This window comes from Sminthopsis crassicaudata, chromosome 4 (genome assembly GCF_048593235.1).
Source record: "Sminthopsis crassicaudata isolate SCR6 chromosome 4, ASM4859323v1, whole genome shotgun sequence".
Classification (NCBI taxonomy): domain Eukaryota; kingdom Metazoa; phylum Chordata; class Mammalia; order Dasyuromorphia; family Dasyuridae; genus Sminthopsis; species Sminthopsis crassicaudata.
The window spans coordinates 377,141,423-377,166,645 of record NC_133620.1 but is presented as its reverse complement, the minus strand read 5'-3'; the positions used below and the strand labels follow the sequence as shown (position 1 = coordinate 377,166,645).

At 36.1% G+C, this 25,223-nt stretch overlaps 1 protein-coding gene across 3 annotated transcripts; it reads left to right on the top strand.

The window, feature by feature from the left end:
* The first annotated feature begins 4,692 nt into the window (after nucleotides 1-4,692).
* LOC141539453 (C-reactive protein-like) lies at nucleotides 4,693-21,333 on the top strand. 3 transcript variants are annotated; one of them, XR_012481304.1, is made up of 3 exons: nucleotides 4,699-4,852; nucleotides 5,044-5,899; nucleotides 7,310-7,477. XR_012481304.1 is itself a non-coding variant. In XM_074262274.1 (2 exons), the coding sequence occupies exons 1-2, from the start codon at nucleotides 4,741-4,743 to the stop codon at nucleotides 21,251-21,253; spliced, it is 717 nt and encodes a 238-aa protein (XP_074118375.1). In that variant the 5' UTR covers nucleotides 4,693-4,740; the 3' UTR covers nucleotides 21,254-21,333. The 3 variants fall into 3 exon arrangements, 2 of the variants coding, with proteins under 2 accessions (XP_074118375.1, XP_074118374.1); XM_074262274.1 differs by lacking the exons at nucleotides 5,044-5,899; nucleotides 7,310-7,477 and adding an exon at nucleotides 20,649-21,333 and having other exon boundaries at nucleotides 4,693-4,852; XM_074262273.1 differs by having other exon boundaries at nucleotides 4,774-4,852; nucleotides 5,044-7,477.
* The last annotated feature ends 3,890 nt before the right edge of the window (nucleotides 21,334-25,223 follow it).

The following is a 25,223-nucleotide window of genomic DNA, read 5'->3' as shown; positions in this document are numbered from 1 at the left end:
TTTGCCTTGGGATGAAAAAATGTCTCTCTGTGACCTTTTGTTTGCTATGCTATCCAGAATTGAATTTGACATGTCACTTTAAAGCCAATTGTTTGGGAATATTGGGAAAATTTAGCTGAGTTGCTACCTCCACTGTACTATCTTGGCTTTGTCTCCAGCTATGCCACTTATTAGAGGAGATAGCCATTGATAAGATTATTGGTAAGATCTGAAAACTCAAGCTATGACCTAACTAGTCAAATAACTTGGAGACTGAGCCATTGCTTGAATAGTGCAGACCAAGGTGAAAGTGAAATGTATTCAAGTATACCACAAGTCTCTCAGCAGCATTTGCCTACTGGATGAGCATAATAGCAGTGCTGGGTTTTATATTAGCTTAGAGGTTTTTTAAGTCCTTTGAATGATTCATATATTTTTTTCTTTCTGAGTTCCTTTGCTTCCTTGAATTCAAAAAGGTTTCCATATATCTTGCACAAATATTTTAGGATTCCTGTTTCACAGTTTCAGAATTTGTTAATGTATGCTTATGTTTCTTTTGGTTTTAAGTATTTCTTTTATGGTGACGGAAATAAACAGCTGCCCTATGCTTGATTTTTTACTATTTTACATACAAATATCTTTCTATTTGAACTCATTAATCACTTTTAGGGGAGACCCTAAAGATAAGTCAAACCTAAGCTAAAGTTTATGATATTTTCACTAGCACTCTGGAGGTGAATAAACAATGAGTCACAATGTACTAGGAAAAAACCCTGGTGTTCTTATTTGTAATGGAGAAGGTTCCCTCAGGACTCAACCTAGTTAAGATGACCTTTGAATTGGGGTTCTTTGTGGAAGGGATCCTTAAGTCTCTACCCCTTCTGGATTCTAAAATTCCATATTATTAAAAAAATGCTTGATGAACTCTGAGAAATGGTAGTGGAGTTTCAAAGAGAATAGACCATCTAAAACTAACCTTATTTTCTTTTGAGTAAGAGTGCATAGATCAATATTATAGAGAGTAATAATTTAGTTTTTAAGAATAATTGATGAAGTATTTTATGAATTTCTTGTTTTAAAGATGAAGAGGTGTGGGATAGAAGACAACTCAATGAAATGAATTCACAGATGATCAAATGGCTAGATTCAACAAGTTGTCATTAATAATTCAATATAAATTTATCAAGAATTCTCCAGTGGCACACTCTAGTGCTATGTGAATGGAACTGGGCTATCTAACATTTGATCAATGAACTTGGAGAAAGGCATAGATGGGATAATAATAATATCCAACATACAAAACAAAATAAAATAAAACAAAAGCATACATTGTCATGTGCTCAGCAGAACATCAGGGAGGATTCAAAATGTGTAACAACAAATTATCAGTTAAAGAAAGCATATATATATATATATGTAGAACAAATTATATTCATGAGTATCTTTCTTTTCTTTACTTTTTTGTAAACTGTTCAGTTTATTTATTTTATTTACACCTTATTTACGTTATTCTTTTTCTCCCCTTTCATCCCCCTACCATTCCCAAGGAAGCTTCAGTTAAGAAAACATGCTATATTTATGTATACATATGTAGATATATACATACATACACACACTCACACCCACACACACACTCCACATACACACATGTCTTTCCTGGTCACAATTTTCTGTCAGGTCAATTGTTCTTATATTTTCTCTTGTTGATCTGTTTTCCAGATCTTTTGTTTTTCTTATGTTTCACATTCTATTTTATTTTCTCATTCTTTATTATTTGTTTTGTTATTTCTTGGTTTCTCATAGCTTCACTGGCTTCCCCTTGCCCAATTCCAATTTTCAAAGCTGTATTTTAATCTTTTAGACTCTGTACTTCTTTTGAATAACTTTTTAAAAATAAGCTTCTTGTTTTCCTTGGATGGATTTAATTTTTTTCTTTATTTTTTTCCTCAATGTATCTCATTTGATTTTTGAATTATTTTTGAGTTCTATAAATGCTTTCTGGGCAGGGAGCCATTTCATGCTACTCTATGGGGTAGAAGCTTTTTTTTTTTTTTTAACTAAAGTGTCTCTGAAGATGAATCACAGTCTTCCTTGTTTGTAAAATTTATTTCAATAGTGAGGTTCTTTCTATAATGTATTTTAATAGTGAGGTTCTGTTTTCTTTGCTGGTTCATTTTTAAAAATAAGAGTTATTAAGGCAAGCATCTCTAATTATGGGGTGGGGGGATGGTATCTCAAGCTTCCCTTTAGTTTTTCACTGTGATCAAGAACCCAAAACCAAGAGCTGCACCCTCCTGCAATTACCCACAGTCAGCAACCTCTCTGCCCCACTGCTTCCCAAGAAGTGGAGGTTTGCTTAGTCTTCTGGGACTAAATCCAAACTCTACATACAATCTAGGAGATGAAAGCCTTTGTGGTTCCTGTTGAGGCTTCAGCAACACCCAGCTAGCCTTTTTTTTTCTCTTTTCCCAGAGGGTTAAATTAAAAATGCTTGGTAAAAGTTACAAAGAGAAAAACTGAAGTGTGATGACTGGGAAGATTTCCTCAAAGCAGAACAAGTTACCTCAGGATTCTTGCTTGATTTTTCTACAGAATTAGCTAGTTGTTAGTTGTTTGCTCTTTAGACAGGTTAGTCCCCATTCTGGGTCTTTCTTCAGATCTTTTCAGGTTATATCAGGAAAACCCTTGTTCTGCCTTGTCTCCTTCATTTTTCTGGAATCTATGTTCATCCTAAGGCACAAATTTGTTTTACTTGTGGAGGAAATCAGGAGAGTTTGGAATTTACTGACTCACTCCACCATCTTCCCAGACATTTAGTAAAAACTAAAAATAAATAAATAAACCATCCAAGAAAAACAAGAAGATTGTGAAAAAAAGTTAACCAACTAGCAAAGGTGATACAGAGCCCCAAAGATGGAACTAGATCTTTGAAAATTAAAACTGGGCAAGAGGAAGCCAGTGAAAAAGAGACCAAGAAAGAGCAAAACAGATTATAAAGAATGAAAAAATAGAACAGAATATGAGCTATCTTATAAGAAAACAAGAGATCTGGAGAACAGATCAAGAAGAGAAAATATAAGAACAATTGACCTGACAGAAAATTGTGACCAAAAAGAGATTCTTGAGATAATAATTCAGGAAATAAATCAAGAAAATTGTCCTGGAGTAATAAAGCACAAAGGGAAAGTAGAAATAGAAAAAGTCCACCAATTACCAACTAAAACAGATCATTTTGAAATACACACCAGAATATTATTGCCAAATTTTGAAACTCCCAGATCAAAGAGAAAATTTTGCAAGAAGCAAGAAAAAACAATTCAAATATGCTGGAGCTACAATTAAAATTGTACAAAACATCATCAGCTACAATAAAAGATCACAGATCCTGGAATCATATCAAATTTTAAAAAGAAAGGAAAAAATTGTTTTGAATGTAACTGGGGAAATTATTAAATAAATAAAAAAGATTAAATGTCAGATGGATAAATCTTACATAATGGTTTAAAAATATACTTCTCAAATGCAAGGTAGGGAAGTAATTGATAAGGGTTTTAGTGAACCACAAGCTCAATATGATTGATGAGCATGATGGTGGCCACCAAAAAGCTTACTTTAACTGCATCAAAATGGGCAGACAGCTAGGAGTAAGTAAGTGGTATCCCTCAGCATTCTGTCTAAAAGAAGGCAAACCATGAGTATTGCATTTGGTCCTCAGCACCACAGTTTAGGATGTGTATCAACATATTGGTGGAGGACAATGTGAAGGATTTAAACATCATTATAAAGATTCATTAAGGAAGTGGCAATGCTTAATCTTCAGAAGACTGGTTGGGTATAAAGGTGGGGAATAGTTGAGTTCAAGTACTTAAAGAGGCATCGGATGGATTAATTTGATGGCTAGATGTCTGATGGATAAATGCATGAATCAGATAGATAAATGAAGAGGAATCAGACTTTTTTTCTCTTTTCCCAGAGGGTTAAATTAAAAATAGTTGGTAAAAGTTACAAAGAGAAAAACTGATGTGTGATGACTGGAAAGATTTCCTCCAAGCAGAACAGGTTACCTCAGGATATAGTAGATTCCTTATCTTGCCAGATCATGATTCAAAAGTTGGATAACTATTTGTCATGTGTGATGTAGAAGAAATTCATTGGGCCTTTGTGTTGGATTAGATAGCTATAATGAAATTCTCTCCCAGTTTGACTTTATTTTTTGATTCTGCTATAGCAGCCTATGTCAGCCTAGAGTACCACATGAAAAGCTCTGACATCTACCTAATTTTGTTTTTTAATCTCCTTCAGAGTGAATGAAAATCTAGTCTCTACCTCAGAACTACTTGCTTAATTCACAGTACTACTTTGATATTCTTGATATGGTAGCTCCTAGATGGAAGACATGCTCTTGTTACTAGGGAACTGTGTTTCTTATTGTTCCTTAAAACCTATGATGAGGCTTGATTATTTCTATTTTTTGCCTATAGATTTAAAATATTACCCGGAGACTCTTCCCATCAGGATCTAATCCTGTTTTAATTCCAGCTCTTCAATTTGTGTCCCTACTAAGGCTAAATTTCAACTATCCCAGTAATAAATAACTCACATCGATTTCTTAGCTTAAATGTGATCCTAAAACTCAAAGGTAGTTTTGGAAAATCATTTACACATTATTCCTGACATTCTGACTAGCTTGGATATAAACCTCACCAAGTGGATCCGCACAACTGAAGAGATCACTGAACCAGGTGGGGGTCTCCACTGTAGATGTTCTCTCTTCCCCAAGGCTTGATTGAGCAGAAGTGGAGAATGAATATGAAGAAGCTGCCCCTGTGCTTTCTGGTCATCTTGAGTCTTTCAAATGCTCTTGCCCAGACAGGTAGGGATTATGTGTCTGAGATGTGATATGGGGGAGCAAGCTTTACAAAAATAACTATGAAACATTCTTTATATGGGATCTGGGGAAGGCACTGTATTTTCTATTGTTGATTTTGTGTGTAAGCGACGGAACCAATTTATGAATTGTCTGAAATTTTATTTTCTTCCTTTGCCCTTCTTCCTTTCCTACAGACCTGAGTGGGAAAGTCTTTGTGTTCCCAAGACAGTCTCAGGATTCCTACGTGACTCTAATACCACATCTAGAGAAACCCCTGAAGGCCTTCACAGTGTGCCTAAAATTCTACACTGACCTGACCAGAGGCTATAGCCTTTTCTCTTTTGCCACTCAGGTACTGGATAATGAGATCCTCCTCTATCACGAAAGGGAGAGCAACAATTTCAGCTTGACTGTAGGCAATACTGGGGCAATGTTCCAGGTTCCTGAGGCTGCTTTTGCTCCAAGACACTTCTGTGCCAGCTGGGAGTCAGAGTCAGGCATTGCTGAACTATGGGTAGATGGGAAACCCATGGTGAGGAAGGCTCTGCAGCGGGGATATGTTGTGCAGAACCAACCAAAGATTATCCTTGGTCAAGAGCAGGATTCTTTTGGAGGAAAGTTTGATGAGAAGCAATCCCTGGTGGGAGAAATTGGAGATATATTCATGTGGGACTTTGCACTGTCACCAGGAGAGATTAATTCTGTATATCTGGGCGGGACCTTTAGTCCTAATGTCCTAGACTGGACAAAGCTGAAATTTGAACAAAAGGGCTATGTAGTCATTAAGCCTAAGTTGTGGACTTGAACCTTTGCTATCTTCTAAGATTCAGGCTGTTCAATTGCTCTTTTTTCCCCAAGAAATTAAACTTTATTTTTCATATGTCTCAGTTCCTGCCATCTTTGTATCTAAACCCAAATTCCTGAATTTCCTTATCCTTTTTTTAACATCACCTTTTCTTTATAATTTTATTACATGTTTTTTTCTTAGAATTATAAAAATCTTAACAAATGTATACTAGCACTGTGCTAGAATTCAAGAGTTCAATGGACATTTAAGGACATCTAAGCAATATGATCAATAGTCAAGACAATCCAGAATTCTCTTCTCCTTGAGGTTTATTCTTACATAGTCTCAAAAGAACCAAAAATTACAAAATTAGCAAAGGCATTTAAATATAATCCATGTGAACCAAGGTTTATTCTAGAGCAGTAATGGGGAACATCCTGCCCACTGGCCATATAAGGCTTGTGAAATAATTTGCTAAGGCAGCTTCAGGTGATGATGAGAGGAAAGCTAGATACAACAATATTTCACTGCTTGACTTCTTTAAGTTGATCATTTTCTATGCCCTGCAAATGTTATAAATATCCAAATGACCTTTGGCAGAAAATAGGTTCCCTACCTCTGTCCTAGAGGCTGTGAGCATTTAATAATTTGAACTTTAAATTTAAGAACTCTGAATTCAATCAAACATGAGAGGGATCTGAGAGTCAAAAAAAGAAGACATTTTATATTAGTGAAACAAATTTTCCCAAGAAATAGTATTTGAAGCTATCTTTGCCACCAAAAATTATCCACAATGAGCTTAGTGATCATTACCATGTCACTATTAAATAACCTATTTATACCTATTATAATAGGAGCACAGCTAAAGCCTGGCAAAAGAAACTTGTGATAAGGGGAGGTTTCCTTTTAAAAAGGGAATAAAGTCAACTTTGGGAATTGGTTAGTAACAAGAATTGGTAGCTAAGTAAGACTTGTTCTGTCAGTGGGCCTTCCTTGTCACTAACTGCAATGTAAGACTCAATGTGAATAGGGAAATAGAAAGGAGAAATATCTATTTTTAGAAAATACCTTTTAATAATTGTGAGTACTGTGAACTTATATTTAAGGAATGTTATAATACACGAGTGTTTTATTGCATTTAATCCTAAACCTGAGACATTGAATTGGCCAAAACTAGACCTGGCCCAGAGTAAATTTGAAAGTCAGACTTAAAAAGATTGGAAAGTCCTCAGAGTGTGCTACAAGGAGTTTGGAACAGCTGTTGGGTAGATTGAGAGACCTAATGCATGGAGAATTTGTGATTAAACAAATCCCATGCAGGCAAAAGGCTGGCTTAATGCAGGACCATTCATTTGAATTTATCTTCCTTTGTTTTACTTCATCTCACTATTAGTCCAAATCAGATTCCAAGGGATACTTTCTGTGTTTCTTCTATGATTTTCTTCTGTGTCCCTTTATTAGGAACCTTTTAAATTTTCCCTTAGGATGTTCTATTAGGAAATCAAGTACTTAGCATAAAAGCATACCCAAGATAATAGGGTATGGTTTTGAAGGTGTAGTCAGTGGCATAAGTGATCAGTGTGATGACAAACCATGACTCCAGAGGTCTGAAGATAAAACTTGCTACTCATCCCCTATCAGAGAAATGATGGACTTAATATATGAAATGGGACATATATTTCTGAATATGTATGTGGGAATTTGTTTTGTTTTTACTCTGCATTTTTGTTATGATGATTCTCCTTTTTTGTTGTTGTTCAATGCAAGGAAAAGGTTATGGGGAGGAAAGATAAAAAATTGCTTGTTAATTAAAAAAAATAAAGGAACTTAATTGCTGCTAATGTTTTGCCTGAAAGTAGTGGTGTAGTAGGATGAGCACTTGAAGTAGAGGTGGGATAACTGAATTCACATTTGCGCCCTGATATATGAGCTGAGCCAAGTCACTTAACCTCTCCTAGCCTGAATTTTCATTTATAAAACGAATAAAATATTTGTATGACTTAGAGTGTCTTGATAATCCTAAGGTGATTTTACAGTGATTTCTCCAGTCTGATCATCATGAATAATCCACAAACCTTTACATGTTTTCTTGACCAAAGGCTTTAAGCAGTTCATAGAACAGAAAAATTCACAATAACAAAGTGGATGGAGAACAACACTAAGAAACACTAGACTCTTCAGAATAAGCAGGTGTGGAGAAAGGGCAAGTAGCCTAATAATTTAGAAAGGAAAGTTCTTAAAGTGAGAAAGCTATAGTCTTGTAAGTTAATTTCCCAAGGTAATTTAGAATGGATGATATCTGATAAAGAGATGATATCTTAAAATGGAAGTGGGCAGGTAGGTAGCACAGTGAATAGAGCACTAGCCCTGGAGTCATGAGGACCTGAAATCAAATTTGACCTCAGACTCTTGCTAGCTTGTATGCCTCTGGCAAGGCACTTAACTCTGTTTTCTGGAGAAGGGAATAGAAAATCACTCTAGTATCTTTGCCAAGAAAACCCCAAATGGAGTCATGGAGAGTCAGACATGACTCAAATAATGGAAGTGGTAGTTTCAAAGAACTATCATAGTTAGATTAAGAAAGGGTCTTGTGTCACAGTAACTTTATATCCTCTTTTGAAAAAAACCTGATAAATATGAGAAATGTTATTGATATTTACCTAAATTCTAATAAAACATTTGATAAAGCATATTATTCTATTGCCATTGTAAAGGAGACAGTTGAATGAAGGGGATAATACAATCAGAAAGTTTTAGGATTGATTGAATGACTGGATTCAAAGAGTAATATTGTAGATCTTATATGAGGTCTCTAGTAGCATGTCACTTTATTTTTATCAGTGACTTAGATAAGGGCATAGACTGAATCCTCATAACATCAGAAGATGACACAAAACTAGAAAGGATAGAGAACACAATAGTGGACAACTTCAGAACACTAAAAAGATCTTCACCTATTAGAAAACTGGGTTGAAACTATTAGTCAAAAATTTCCCATGGGAAAAAAAAATTAGGTCTGAAAAAGTCCTTAAATGACTGGAGAAGTGTGAGATGCTTTATTTTATTGGATGAAAATAGATGATGCCACATAGGAAATGCTTTGTGACTGAAAGAATCAGACAAATTCCTGGTTGCATTAAGTATAAAATTAATTGGGGTTTGGAATTTGCATTTGGCAGGCATAGTTTTAAAGAGGCTACAAGTTTATTACTTGTATAAGTTTGTTACTGCTCAGAACCTTGATTTAAATAAGATATAAGGGAAGAGGAAACTCATAGGACGAAATTAATACACAATTAACAAACATGGTGGCTGCCATTACAATAAAGACAGTATAACAAACAACATACAACATACACCATCACCACTCCAGGGAAGCATCAACATCTGAATTTCTAGACTGGAAGAATCCATGGCCACAGCTATTCAGAGTCTTGAATGGGAGCCATTGTAGGCAAGCTATACAAGTATTTCCTAGTTGAATTCTCAGTCACTTTCCACTAAAGAGTTTTTAATAGGCTGACAACAAAGAAGGCACTATGCTAGGTATTCTCATTTGATACATGACTCTTGAGACATAGAAGCCTCCCAAGTACAGGATGTTCCATCACAAGAAGCTCACCATTCGTTTCGTCCTTTAGGAGGACTGCATTTACTCAAGGAACTGGCCAGGTTTCCAGGATAAACATAGGCCTGCAATAAAGTATACTTAATGATTAATACACAAGAAAGGATGCCCTTCCAACTTCTTTGTGCTGTCTTGGTATTCCATCAGATAACTGCAAGCACGTTCTCAAGTTCTCAGCAAAAGACATGGCTGAGATTCACTAAATATTCCTTACTCACTAGGATTCCTTACAGCAAGTCTGTATCAAATTGGAGATTCTAGCAGAATTTGGTGTGTTGGAAAGTGTTGAATCCCTGGGTGCAGGACGCCTGAGAAAGAAATGGGAAAGGAAGGAGGGAGTTTCTTTACTTGTTTCCTTCTCCTCCCCAACTGATAAGGTGAGGATCTTGAGAAGGTTAAAGGAAAATTTGGAATTCCTAGGAGCAGTGGTAGTAATGCCCACCAAAGCCAGTATCAGTGCCCTTGGAGCAGCAGGGACTGATAGCACTGTTTGTGCTGAGATTTGAGACACAGGTTTCTGCAAGGACACTGGAATCCAGCAAAGAGTTACACCCGCGGAGACTTCATAAAGACTCCATAAAGGGAGAAAAGCATTTGCAATATCTAGTAGCTGTGAATTTACCCTTTGATCATGTGTGTTCTTTGGTTTTAATCCCATTATCCCCAAGGACCTTTTATGTATAATGGAAGAATGAGTTCCTGATTTAGGGGTATGTTTCCATAGGACTTGTGCTTTCTAATCTACAAAATAGATATCATTCTACAGTTAATTAACCTTGACTAATAATCAATGGAGAACATGCCAGCAGAAACTTAAATTCTAGGGACTCAGGGTTTCCTTTAGAACTTTAAGAATGAATAATGGCTTGGGGGACTCAATCTACCAGGGTGAGTGGGAGTTTTGAGAGTGGAAGCCAAAATGCTAGAATTAATTGGGGTAAGGGTCCTAGAGTTTCTTGGAATAAATAAGTAATAGTTCCATTGTACTCTGCCCCAGTTTGACCACATCTGAATTATTGTGATTGATTTGGAACATTGCATATTAGGAATGATATCAGTAAGTTGAAGAGTGTCCAGAGAAGGGTAACTAGGTAGTCAAAAATTTCAAGTTTATATCAATGAGGATCATTTGGAGGAACTGAAGAAATTCAGTGTACAGAAGAGAAGTAAGTCTCATTGAAGATATGATAATTTCTTCAAATTTTTGAAGGTCTGGACCATATAAGAGCTGTTAGTATTCTTTGGCTTGTTCTGAGACATTTCCTGGAGAGATTCTAAAATACAGATTCTGACAGTTTCTTCCATGCTGAAGTACAATCCCAGTGGTAAATATTAGTAGTTTTCTTAGTATAATTTTAATTAATTTTTTCAAATTTATTTTATTTAAAGAAGCAGAATAAGAAAAAAGAAAAATAGAATAATAATACAAAACAAAATGAAACAAAAGTGAACATTGTCATATGTCCATCGGAGCACCAGGAAGGATTCAATAGACATAACAACAAATATCGGTTCAAGAAAGAATATATATTAGTAGAAGAAATTATATTCATGAGTATTCATCTTTTCTTTACTTCCTTGTCAATTGTTCTTTTGTTTTCTGCTGCACACTTTTTTTTATTTTATTCTTTTTTCTTCCCTTTCATTCCTGCCACAACCCAAGTAGACTATAGTTAAGAAAGGATATGTTTTTATATATACATATGTATATATATATATATATATATTAATATACATATGCATACCCCCACACATACACACATATCTTTCCTATCCCTGCTAACCTTTTACTTTAATTCTGCTCTTCCTTGTCTTACTATTACTTAATCTCCCCTCATCCACAGATTCCTCCTTTGTCTTCTTTTCTCCCTCTTTGCTTCCATGTCCACCTATCTCTCCCCACTTATTTCTTTACAGATTTGGGAGGGTGCTATACCTTCATAGCATATATAAAGTTTTGCCTATTTCCCAATAGGCTTTCAGAACTATGAGTGCTCTTTACTTCTCTAATACTTCTGTGACTATTTTTCTTTTGCACCTCATTTGTATGACATAATTACTATTTTTATCTTAACTTTACCTCAGTTTTTCTCATGTTAAAAAACAAAACAAAACATAAACAATTAATCCATGTTGAGTTCTTTGAAACTGATCTTTGGAGGTTGATAGAAAGTTCTGAAAGTCTGCAATTTCATTGAATATCAATTTTTCTCATTCAATATTATAAATAATTTTGCTGGATATGATATTTTTGGCTGCAAGCCTAGTTTTTTTGATTGTTGGTAGATATGATTCTAGGACCTGTAATTTTTTTGTTGTGGCTGCTGATAAATCCTGTACAATTTTAATTGTAGCTCCAGCATATTTGATTTGGTTTTATCTTGTTTCTTGCAAAATGTTCTCTTTGATCTGGTGGTTTCAAAATTTGGCAATAATATCTCTTTTAGGTAGTGATAGGTAGATTTTTTTCTATTTCTACTTTTCCCTCATGTTCTATCACTCCAGGGAAATCTTCTTAGATTATTTCTTGCATTATTGTATCAAAGTCTTTTTTTTTTTTTTTTTTTTTTTTTTTTGGTCACAACTTTCTGGTAGTCCAATTATTCTTATATTTTCTTTTCTTGATCTGTTCCCAGATCTGTTGTTTTTCTTATAAGATGTTTCACATTTTATTCTATTTTTTTCATTCTTTATAATCTGTTTTGTTATTTCTTGGTCTCTCATAGCTTCACTGGCTTCCTCTTGTCCAATTTTAATTTTGGAAGAGTTATTTTCATCTTTGAGACTCTGGATCTCCTTTTTTAGTTGATTAACTTTTTTTTTCATAATCTTGTTTTCTCTTGGATGATTTTTATTTTTTTATTTTTAGTTTTTCTTCAATGTCTGTCATTTGATTTTAAAATTCTTTTTTGAGTTTTATAAATTCTCTCTGATCAGGAAGCAATTTTACATTACTCTGTGAGGTAAAAGCTTTTTTTACTTCAGTGTCCTCTGAAGATGAATCTCGGTGTTCCCTGTTTCCATAGTATGTTTCTATGGTGGCATTTTACTTTGGTGGTTCAATTTTTAAAATAAGAGATATAAATATAAGCATCTGTAATTCTGGGGTAGGGCGGGATAGTTTCTTTCAGCTCTGTCCTCTGACCAGGAGCTCTAAACCAAGAGCTTCTCCCTCCATTAAGTGCCCGCAGCCAGCAGTGTGTCTGCCCCGCTGTCTCGAACTCAACAGGTAGTGCTAGTTCCTCTTTGCCCAGAGTAATGGCCCTGCAGCACAGCTGGACCTGGCATTCCTAATCAGGTGATGTTCCCTAAGTCTTCCTAGAGTTAGATCTGGACTTTACAACAGTTTATGAAGGGAAAGTTTCTGTGGCTTCTGTAAGGCTCTAGTCAAACACTAATGGTGTTTCTGTGGAGCTAGTCTGGAGATGTTTGTACTTCACAAGCAAGTCCAAGGTTTTCAGATTTTCTCCAGTTGGATCAGGAGGACCCCTGTTCTGCTCCAAGTCTTCTTGATTTTTCACCAGTCTATGTTTTTTTCTGAGGTGCAAATTCGTTCTATTTGTGGGGGAAATTGGAAGAGCTTGATATTTACTATCCTACTCCACCATTTTCCCAGAATCCTCCCCTTTTCAGATAATTTTAGCTAAATTTACAGAGGTTCATCACCTATAGGCTAGTTGGTGTTGTGGTTAGTTCTGAATTCCTTGACAATTGAAATGAATGAGATAAAAGAAAATTAAATTGACCCTCAGTCTTGGGCAGTCTCCTTCTACTTCTGAAGCACTGGGGTGAGAAAGGGTAAAGGAAGCTACAATTCCATAATTCTTAAACTATCTATAAACTTCATCACAGGGTTTTTCTTTCTGGTTTTTTGTTTTTTGGTTTTTTGGGGGTTTTTTTTTGGTGCATGTGTGTAATTGATGTGTGAGATCCTTGGCCAATAAACAACTCCAGTAGACATATTAATTGAATCATCCCAATATTATCATTCTTGCTTTTAAAAATGAAAAGATTTCCTTGGACAAAAATAAAGAAAGGAATTTGGAGCCTCAAAGAGGTTTGGTGTTAGCAAAGAATACTATCAACATTTTGAGATACAGAACTGTGCATTAAGCTTCCTTTAGCATTTTTTTTTTTTTTTACTGATAGTATTCAAGCCAATATGAAGGCAATGTGCTAAATACCTTACAAATATCTTCTTCTTTCACCCTCACAACAATTCTTTAAAAGAAATATTTTAAAATTTATTTTGTTAGGTATTTCCCAATTATTCTCACAATTTCTCTTAAACATAAGTGCTATTATTATTATTACCATTTTATAGTTGGGAAAACTGAGGTAAATAGAGGCTAAATGACTTAATCTAGTAATTATCTGAGACAGGATCTGAAAAATTAGGTTTTTCTGATTCTAGGCTCAGTGCACTCTTCATTGCACCACCTAATTCTTAGTCTTGACAAATACTCATTGAGTGTGTTATGAATGGGATTGATTTGTATGTTTTCTCACACCCATCGAGAATTAAATCCGAACTATTTCTATGTTGCTATTCTCTGATCCTGTAAGATCAATATAATGGGTCAGCTTATAGCACCAATTAAAAGCCTTTGGCCCTTCTTATTTTTTATTTGGTGCTCAAGGTAGTTCAGAGGAGGAGAGAATCTGTTGTAAGCACAATTTATTAGCACTGGCTAGAAGTATGCCAATAAAATGGATCCAATACCAACTAAGTTGTATAAGGACATCATTATGAGCTTACAGAGCATTCTTATAGGTGTCAAGGAGGGACATTAAAAAGGAGAACATAAAAATAAAGAAGAAACACTGATCAAAATTTGAGTAGCACGATATTGAATAACATGGGTATTTATGCATTCTGCTTGATTGAGGTATTAGAAGAGTTTCCATTATCATCATGAAAATTTGTCTTGTGTGAGAATCTCTGAGAGCAGGAGACACTTATAGAAATAGGGAACTTTCATGGATTAACAATAGTTAAGGTATGGGCATTCCTAGCCCAAGTGTCTATAATTATTAAAGAAGTAATTATGATTTATCATCTATAACAAACCTTTTAATAAGAATGAGGAATTAGCTTGAAGCTCAATTTTGTAGAAATAAGGAAGCTGCATAATAGGGAAGTTAGCTAGAATCAATGCCCTATTTCACATATTTCTTAGCTTATATGGAGTAAGAGCAGCAGCAACATATATTTGACACATAGTAGGGCTGTTTTTCATTCCCTGTGGCAAAACTGTCCATTCATATCTTTTATAAGGCTCAGCTAAGTTAACGCTGGGCACTGAGAAAGCAAATCTTTTCATATCCTCCTTATCTAGAGGGATAGAATAGAAACAATCCTTAATGTCTATAACCCACAGAGGCCATTCTCTAGGCAACTGAGTAGGAGATGGAAGTCCAGGCTGAAGAGTTCCCATAGTTTCCATCTGTTCATTTACCTTTCTTAAATCAGTCAACATCCTCCATTTTCCAGATTTCTTTTTTACAACAAATACTGGGGAATTCCAAGGACTTAGAGAAGGTTGTAAGTGTCCTTAGTCAAGTTGTTCCTGTGCTATGTTTAGTAGGGCCTGAATTTTATCACTACCTAAGGGCCATTGTTCTATCCACACTGGTGTATCAGTTTTCCATTGGATAGGAACAGGTGAAAGTGTTGGCAGGCTTTCAACAGCAACCCTGCCTAAAAAACCGAAGTACTCATTTTTAACCCTAATTGTTGTAAAATGTCTCTTCCCCATAGATTGATGGGGATTTTTTCAACTATAAAAGGAGTAAAAACTCCTGTTTCACCTTCAAATACCCATCATAAAGGGGCAGCACTAACTTCAGCTGCTATTGATCCTCCTACCCTAGACATGTAGGTGTCTGCTTTTTCTTTGGCCAGTGACTGGGCCAGTTGGCACCATGACTGTGCGATCTGCACCTGTGTCCACCAGTCCTTCTAATGCTATGCCATTTATATAGATGGTCAGCTGTCACAGTATATTCCTGGGTTTTGCTGCTTAGAGTCAGAACATGGGTGACTGTCACCAGATTGCTTATTAAGGGTCTGTATCAATAAACCCGATGCTACTACTTCCCCTGGTTGATAAGTCACACATAGTCTACCTGTGTTAGTGACTGTGATATTATCTACACATTCCCCAGTTTCCCACTTCAGTGTATGAATGAACACTGTCTTGTAAGTACTCTCAGGAGGTGAAATGGTCAAGCCTACTGTCCCTGGAGGCAAGGGATCCATAGGCTGGAGAGGAACAGATTTCACCTCTCCAGGGAGTATCTCAATTGTCCCAGCTGCATACAACTCTATCCTCCCTAATTGTAGTCCCTTTCTCCCATCATGTTGCTTCCTGGCTGACTGATTGTGTAATCCCTTTCTCCCCTCAGATGGCTTCCTGGCTGATTGGTCATGTCTGGGTATTGGACTTGGAGGCACTCTCTGGGTGTGGCATCGGCTGCCATCATGCCCCAAGTGTTTTTTGCCTGGGGCCTGGAGCTGGGCCCCTCATCCCGTTTCCCTGAATCAGTCTACACTCTGAGGCCCAATGGAGTCCTCTGTTGCATTTTGGACATGGGGTTTTGGGTTTTGTTCTCCCAGCCTGTCTTCTCACTCTGTCTCTATGCCAACATTGAGCTTTCAAATGGCCTACTTTATCGCATTGAAAGCATTGACGAGTCTCTCGGGAAACCCCTTGCCAAAACGGATCCTGTATCCCCATGTTGGGATCTTGGGAAGATTGCACCATAGCCTGGCTAAAAAAGGTATTTGTGCCCACTGTGGCACAGTGTCTTATAATCTCCTCTAAAGGAGCATCCCTATGTAGTCCTAGTATAATCCTTCTACAAACCTCATTGGCATTGTCTCTAGCAATGTGTCTGTTACTTCATTTTCACCATTAGCCTGTATGACAGCTGTCTGCAAACGTGCCACAAAATCAGCAAAAGGTTCATTTGGTCCCTGTACATTTTTTGTGTAGGTCTCACCCTTGTAGTTTTTACTGGGGAGAGAAGCCCATGCTTTGATAGCAGCAGCAGCAATTTGCTCAAATGCCGTTAAGGAGTAATTAGTCTGTACTGAAACTTCTGCATAAGAACCTACACCTGTTAGTAGGTCATAGGTGATCTAAGTATTAACTGCACTTTGACTATTTTGTTGGGCTTGAATCCTACAGAGCTCACTAAATTCAGAAAACCACAACAAATTTTGTCCAGGTTCTAAGCACAACTTTGCAATGACTTTCCAGTCACTAGGGGTTAAGGTTTCATAAGCCAAATTGTGTATTAACATCTTAACATAATTTGATATAGCCCCAAAGACAGTGCAAGATTTTTTCAGGTTTTTAAGGACATCCATATTAAAAGGAGCATATCTTCTACTCTCTTGACCTGCAGAATTGTGTGTGTGGTCAATTATGGTGACTGTTTTCCTAATATCATATCAACTCTGAATTCCTGGTATAAATCCCATCTGGTCATAATGTATTATTTGAAAAATAAATTGCTGTAATCTCTTTGCTAATATCTTATTTAAATGATTTCAGCAATATTCCTCATTAGGAAATTTGTCTATAATTTTCTTTCTCTGATTTGGCTGCTTTGGTTTATGTATCAGCACCATATTTGTGTCATAAAAGGAATTTGGTAGGACTCTTTTTTTTCTTTTTAACCTATTTTTACAAATAGTTTACATACTATTGTAATGAATTGTTATTTAAATGTTTGGTAGAATTCACTTTTAAATCCTTCTGGTCCTGGAAATTTTTTCTTAGGGAGTTCATTGTTGGCTTGTTAAATTTCTTTCTTCAAAAATGGGATTATTTAAGCAAAATCTTCTATTAATCTGAGCAATTTATGTTTTTGTAAATATGCATTCATTTCATTTAAATTGTCAAATTTAATAGCATAGAGTTGGGCAAAATATTTCATTCTGTAACACACTTAACATTTCCTCTAAGAATTTGGATGCTATACCACTCGGTGCATATATATTTGATATTGATATTACTTCACTGTCTATGGTACTTTTTTTTTTATCAAGATGTAGTTTCCTTCCTTGTCTCATTAAAATAGGTCTATTTTTGGTTTTTATTTGTTTGAGATCAGGATTGCTACCCCTGTTTTTAATTTACTTCAATTGAAGCATAGCATATTCTGCTCCAGCCTTATACCTTTACTGTATGTGTGTCTCTGCTTCAAATATGTTTCTTGTAACTACATTTGTCGGATTTTGGTTTTTGCTATCTACTTCTATTTTATGGGAGAATTCAACCCATTAACATTCACAGCTATGATTACAAACTCTCCCTCTTTCCTTTCATTCTGTCCTTCCTCACCAGCATGTTGTTTTTGACACCACCCTCTTCAATATGCTCTCTCTTTTATCATCACTTTCCAACTTTTTTTTTTTATTCCTTTCCTATAGAGTAAGATAGATTTCTTTATCCAAATGAATTTTTATGTTATTTACTCTTTGGGTCAAATCCAATGAGAGTAAGGTTCAAACAATGCTTACCCTTCCCTTCTTTCTCTATACCACAATATGTCTTGCATGCTTTTTCATATGATATATTACCCCTATTCTGCCTCCCCTTTTCTTGTTTTCCCTAGTAGAATCCTTTTTTCCTCTTTTACTTATTTTTTAAATCACATCAAAGTCAACTTATACCCATACCCACTAGTCTAAGTATACTGGTAACTGTACTGATTTATATCTATATATTTAATGAGGGAAACGATATATAAATATATAGTTCTTAAGAGTTTCAAGTATCATCTTCCCATGTAGGCATGTAGACAGTTTCGCTTTATTGAACACCATGTTGGTTTTTTTTTCTCTTCTGTTTATCATAAAATGCTTCTCTTGAGTCTTATATTGAAGATCACAGTTTTTATTTAGCTCTGGTCTTTTCATCAGGAAAGTTTGAAAGCCCCTGTTTTTATTGAATGCCCATCTTTTCCCTTGAATGATTATGTTCAGTTTTACTGGATAGTTAATAGTTAATTTTTGATTGTAATCCAAACTCTTATGCTTTCTGGAATATCATATTCCAAGTTCCCCAATCTTTTAATGTAGAAACTGCTAAATCTTGTGTAATCCTCAATGTAGCTCCTTGATATTTGAATTGTTTCTTTCTGGCTGCTTTGTAGTACTTTCTCATTGACCTGATAGTTTTGGATTTTGGCTACAATATTCCTTGGATTTTTAGTTTGGGGATCTCTTTCAGAAAGTGAATAGTAAATTCTTTCAATGACTATTTTACCCTCTAGTTCTAGGATATCACAGCAGATTTTCTTGAAAGATGTCATCCAGGCTTTTTTTTTTTTTTAATCATTTCCTTCAATTAATCCAATAATTTAAAAATTTTCTTTCCTGGATTTATTTTCCAAATCAGTTATTTTTTCCAATGAGGTATTTTACATTTCCTTCTATTTTTTCCATTCTTTTGATATTGTTTGACTGATTCTTGATGTTGCATAGAATCATTAGTTTCTACTTGATCAATACAAATTCTAAAGGAATGATTTTCTTCAGTTAGCTTTTTTACCTCATTTTCCATTTGGCCCATTCTCCTTTTAAAGGAATAGTTTTCTTTCACTGAATCATTTTCCCATTTTATCAATTTAAATTTTTTAAGGAGTTGTTTTCTTCAGCCACTTTTTGTTCTTCCTTTTCCAAGCTGTTGATTCTCTCCCTCCCTATAATTTTCTTGCATAACTCTCATTTACCAATTTTTTTCTTTTACCTCTCAATTTTTTTTAAAAAAAATTATTTTTGAACTCTGCCAAGAGAACTTTCTGGGCTTGAGACCAATTCATATTCCCCCTTGAGCTTCACATGGAGGCATTTTGACATTGTTGTCTTCTTCTGAGTTTGTGTTTTTGATGAGGTTTAGAATTGGGGGTACCTAAATGAAATTAGGGTTTGAATGAGGTCTAGTAGCAGGTTTGGGGTACAGAGAGCCAAATAGAGCTCCCCTGCAACCCTTTTGGATTTGGCACAAGGATACAGAGTTAAATAAGGTCTAGTGGCAGTGCAGAGTCCTGGTAAAGGAATTTACAGACCCCAAAACCTGATAAAAGAGGTTTATTATGGGGTTTGGAAGTAAAATCTAGTTATTAAAGTTGAAGTTAGAGATAAGAGGGCACTGGAATCAGGGTTCCAGTGGGCAGAGAGTCTTTGGTGCCAGGCATGATGATGGCATGTTTAGACCCTCTGCAAAGAGAGGGCTCCAGTCTGGCTCTTTTATAATAGGGGACTTTGGCTACAAGCTGAAGGGGGCTTGTAGGTAGAGTCCCAGGTTGGCTCTGGGCTAGATTTCTGCCAGGGTTAGAATTTGAATTTAATTTAATGGGTTTCAGGGACTGAGCCGACCCCACCCAGATAACAAAGATGAAACTGTTTGTGTTTGGGGTGGAGTCCCCTCCCTGAGGCAGAGTCGAAGGAAGTTTTCTCCTTTAAGGATTTTTCAGAGTTTTGGGGTTTCCTCGTCATTTTGATCTTCCCTGTTGTCACAGTAACTTTTTATGATCAGGGCTTCTTTTTAAAAAGGGCTCATTTTAAAAAGTTGAACCTGGTTTTAGGTACCATCCTAAACTTCTTGCATTGGTGGGGCAGAGGGTCTGGCCATTGCTTTTTTGTTCTAGGTATTTTTGGGCTAGTGGCCTTTTCACTGAACTAACGTGGCTCAGCCTTGTTATGCCTATTGTGGCAGGGTACCAAGGCTAGCAATTTGCCTGCTGCACTGGGGCTGGAGACCCTATAGCTGTCCTGCTGTTTCACTGGTTTGCTGATCCTGGAACATGGAGCTTTGATAGCTGCTCTATGTTGTGGCTAAGAGCCTCGCCATGGCTTGTCAGGATATTGTATGTGTTAGGCTGTGTTCCCTTTTTACCGAAGTATGACAAAAATTTCCTGAAGTCCTAAATTATCTTAGTCTGGAAAATTGCTTCACTCTGTTTTTTGTTTTGTTTTGTTTTGTTTTTGTTTTTGTTTTGTGTTTGTGTTTGTTCTTTTCTTTTCTTTTCTTTTCTTTTCTTTTCTTTTCTTTTCTTTTCTTTTCTTTTCTTTTCTTTTCTTTTCTCTTCTTTTCTTTTCTTTTAATTTTTGTTGCTCCAGAATTCTTTTACAGGTTTGATTTAATGTTGTTTCTGAGGGAAACTGGAGGGAGCTTAATCAGTTTCCTGGCTTCTCTCTGCCATCTTGGCTCCATCAGACAAAGGCATTCTTTATTTGGATGTGGGGGAAAGGGGAAAGGTGTTGAATATTTTATTGTTGACTTAATATGTACATAAAGGAACCTATTCAGGATTTTTTTTTTTCTGGAGTTTGACTTTCTTCTTCTGCTCTTCTGTCTTTTCCATAGATCTCAGTGGGAAAGCCTTTGTATTCCCAGTAGAATCTGAAGATTCCTATGTGGTCCTGACACCTCTTGTGGAGAAGCCCCTGAAGGCCTTCACTCTGTGCCTGAAAGTCTACACTGACCTGACAAGAAGCTCTGCTCTTTTCTCTTATGCTACTCCATCAAATTTTAATGAGATCCTTCTGCTTAAAAGAGGGGTTTCATTGTATGTCTTGGCTATTGGTGATAAGGAGGTAGTGTTTCAGATCCCTCAGACTACTACTCCAAGACACTTATGTGTCTCCTGGGAGTCAGAGTCAGGCATTGCTGAACTCTGGATAGATGAGAAGCCCATGGTGAGGAAGGCTTTACAGAAAGGATATACTCTGGGGAGTAAATCAAAGATTATCCTTGCACAAGATCAGGATTCGTTTGGGGGAGGGTTTCAAAAGATTCAGTCCCTGGTGGGTGACATTGGAGATGTATTCATGTGGGACTCTGTGTTGTCACCAGAAGATATTAAGTCTGTGTTCTTTGGTGTGATTGCCAGTCCTAATGTCCTCGACTGGAGGGCCCTGAAATTTGAAAAAAAGGGCTATGTGGTCATTAAGCCTCAACTGTGGGGATGAGCCTTTGCTACCCTCTAGTCTCCAAGCTTTTCTTATGGTTTTTTGTTACTTAAAAAATTAAACTTCATTTTCACATCTTACACTCTGCTATTTTTTCCCTGCTCACATGGCTACATCCTTATATTGTATTATGTCTATACTTCTCTTTCTGTCCTTATAGCAAAGGAAGAGGGCACAAGTAATGACCTAAGAGCAAGGGAGTTACTTTTGGAAACCTTGCCCACTGGGTATTGGGTTCATAAATATTAGAACTGGGATGGACATTTCAGGCCATGTAGTCCAAATCGTCTCATTTTATAGATTAAGAATTTAGGCTACCAGAGGGGATGTTATTGTCTCAAGATCACAGACTAGTACCACATTCATAAAATAATTGATCATAGAACAATACTCAAAGATGGCATATCGCATGGTATTTAGTGTAGTCTTATTTTACTGAGGAAGACATTGGGGCCCAGAAAAGTTAAATGGCTTGCTTAAAAATGGTACAAGTATCGAGTGATAAAAGTAAATTTAAACTCAGATACTAGAGCTTCACATCTATCACTCTATTTCTAGGGAAAGGGGGGAGGTTCATATCTATAATCCAACTTTATCATCTTCCATTTCTCATTATAGAATTATAGAATTTTAAATTCCTAAAAGGCTGTACTAAAATTTTGGAATTGTACTGAACCCCCCCCCCCAAATTATTTGTTATACTTGAAAGGCAATACAGGTCCTGGTTATTATGAATAATTAATCCCATAAAGTGGCTGCATTATTTGAATTTTTATTGCATGCTTCTATTGGGCTGGAATGAAATTATCAGGATGATCAAATTTTGATCTCAGTAAAAAATATAAAGTGAATCATTAAAGAGTTATTTATGGAACATCTGGCAAAGGACTTATTGATTACAAAGAACTAGGTTGATTTCATTAAGAACAAATTTTGTCAGTCCAACTTTATATGCTTTTTTATGGATCAGAAAGATCCTATAGATATAGTTTACCCAGATTTTAGCAAAATTTTTGATAAATCATCTGATGGTATTCTTGTTCTGAAGATGGAATGATGTAGATTAGAATATAGTACTTTTAGATAGATTCAGGATGGTTTTTATAACTGAACTCATGAATAATCACTATCAGCTTGGCAAGAGGTTTATATTGTAGTATCCTAGAGAATTGTTCTTGGTCCTGTGCTGTTTGATATTTTATCAGTGATTTGCATCAGAACACTGAAAGTATGTTCATTAAATTAAAAGATGAATAAAACTGGAAGGGATAGATACTACCGGATGACTGAATGACCCAAAAAGAACTTGACAGCCTATAATACTGAACTAAAGCTACACAATACAATTTAATGGGGCTAAATATAAAGTCTTCCATGTGAGTTACAAAGAAATATTTCATAAGCACAAAAGGTGAAAAGCATGGCTATGCAGAGGCTTTATAATTATAGATGATGAACAGCTCAGTATAAGTCAACAATATGAAATAGCAACTATAAAAGTGGTATGATTTTGGGCTAGTTTCCTCCAGTGAAGGAGAAAGAAAATAAGTCAACTAGAAAGCAGCCAAATGAGAATAACCAGAAAAGTAAAGGGTCTAGAGTAATGTGACGATTACTTGAAGGAAAAGAGTATGTTTAGAATAAAGAAGAAAAGGCCCAAAGAAGACATAATAATTATCTCCAAATATTTAAAGAGCTAATCCATGTAAGAGTGATCAGATTTGTTGAGTTTATTGCCAGAAGATTCTTGAAGCCTACTTCAGTAAAATGCAGACGATGTCAGGGTCTGCCAAACTGCAAAGCTTTTGAGTGCAGCACCAACAATAGTTTTTATCTGCTTTCTGAGGACCAGAATATCTAAATATCATCAGACCATCAATAGCAAGCAGACTATTTGGCAATGAATTCTTTGATCATAGAAACTATGAAATGAAGAAAAATGTCAAATTGTTCTTTGTCCTATATGCCATCCTCTTAAACTACTGATATAATGGTGCTGGAGTGATGTAAAATGGAGTAGAGTATGCTAAGAATTACACAGTTGTTAGATTGTTTATAAACATTAACCCAGCTTTTGAACCATTATATGTCATATCCTTGTCCAATGAATAATGAGCAAATTTACCACTAGAGAAAGTGAATCATATAATAAAAGAAAAGACAAGACAGTTGAAGCAAAATGGAGGCTAGCTTTTATATTCTTCTCCGAAAAGTAAATAAAGAAATTTGTAGTTACAAATAAGCAAATTTAGGCACAAGGCTAAAAAATATCCTAACAATTTGAGCTATATAAAATATTATGGAATTTCTTTCTTTTCATTGAAAGGATTTTAATAAGAAGGCTGGGTAACTACTTGTGAGATGCATTGTAGCAGGGATTTATTAGTGAATATTGGATTGGGTTCAATAAATTCTGAAATCCTTCCAATTTTGATTCTGCTATCCTATGATTCTGCAACAACAGGATAAGGGACAGGCTATATTGCCAATTGACAGGCTCTGGCTTGGTATGCATTTATCTGATGCCTGGGGTAACTGTTCAGGATGGGAATAAAGCTGGTTCCCAAGACAGAGTTATTATGCACAGCTTCTGCTTACCAAACTCATAGTAAGAATCTTTCTGTATTTTGATATTTCAGCACCTTAGAGACTAAAACTATACTCTAACAACCAGGGGGCTGCCTTTCTTCCCTGCTTGTGTAACCTTTAGTGTTTTCTTTAAGAACCTGAATTTTCCATCTCTTCCTCAGAGTCATGTCCTGGAGTATTCTCATACCTTTTCTAAAAGTGTTTATGTTCTTTGTTCCTTTATTTATTGCTTCCAAGTATTGAAACTTCAACTATCTCTCTAATAAATATAAATTCCCAAGTGAGAAACAATCCTGTATCCTTTGATGCTACTACAACCCTGATTCCATATCCAACAGGAAGTTTTGGAAAATAATTTGCACATTATTGGTGTTGTCTTGACTGGTGCGGATAAAAACTCTCATGAATCAGATCTTTACATAGGAAGAGCTGAGACAGTCAGTGCTAGACATTTCAGGCCACCTCCCCAGAACCTGATTGAAAAGAAGCTACCACCGCACTTTTTGATCATCATCAGTCTTGAGAGATTCTCTTTCTCAGGCAAGTAAGCATTGTCTACAACTGTATCTGAGATTTGTTATGGGGGAGAAGGCTTTTGCAAAAATAAATCAGAGGAATGATTCATTTGGGATGTAGGAATTGTATTGGATTTTATATTGTTGATTTAATATATAAGGAAACCTATTTTTGAATTATGTACATCTTGACTTTCTTCTTCTGCATTCCCAAGATTTCTATATGATCCTGACACCACTTCTAATGAACCCTGAAGAAGATCTTGAAGGTCTTTACTGTGTGCCTAAAGTCTACACTGACCTGAGAAGAAGCTGTAGCCTTTACTCCCATGCTACTCCCTCAAATTATACCAAGATGCTCCTGTTTAAGAGAGGGGTGGGATACATGCTTTTGGAGAGGGTTATAGAGAGGCATTATTCCGGGTCCCAGAGACCACTCCTGCTTTAATTCACTTCTGTGCCATGTGGGAGTCAGTCAAGCACAGTTGAACTGAAGTAGATGGAAAGCCTATGGTCAGAAAGGCCCTAAAACAAGGCTACTCTCTGGGGATTGAGCCAAATATTATCCTTGGGAAAGAGCAGGATTCTTTTTTGGGGAAAGGGTTTGATAAAATTCAATCCCTGGTGTGTCACATTGGAGATGTATTCATGTGAGGATTTATGTGTTGTTACCAGGGGAGATTAATACTGTGTATTTTGGTGGAGTCCTAGATTGGAGGGGACTGAACTTTGAGAAAAAGGGCTATATAGTCATTAAGCCTCAGGTATGGGCACAAGCCCCTGCTACTCTTGGGAATCTAGGCTTCTCAGTTCACTCCTTCTTGCTTCAGAAAGAGTTCTGATTAGATAAACACACACACATGCAT

Excerpts from the sequence above, each read along its gene's own strand:
- LOC141539453 (XM_074262274.1), top strand. The coding sequence starts at position 4,741 with ATGTTCTCTCTTCCCCAAGGCTTGATTGAGCAGAAGTGGAGAATGAAT. Across the intron at positions 4,853-20,648 it reads AAATGCTCTTGCCCAGACAG|ATCTCAGTGGGAAAGCCTTT; the intron begins GTAGGGATTATG and ends TCTTTTCCATAG.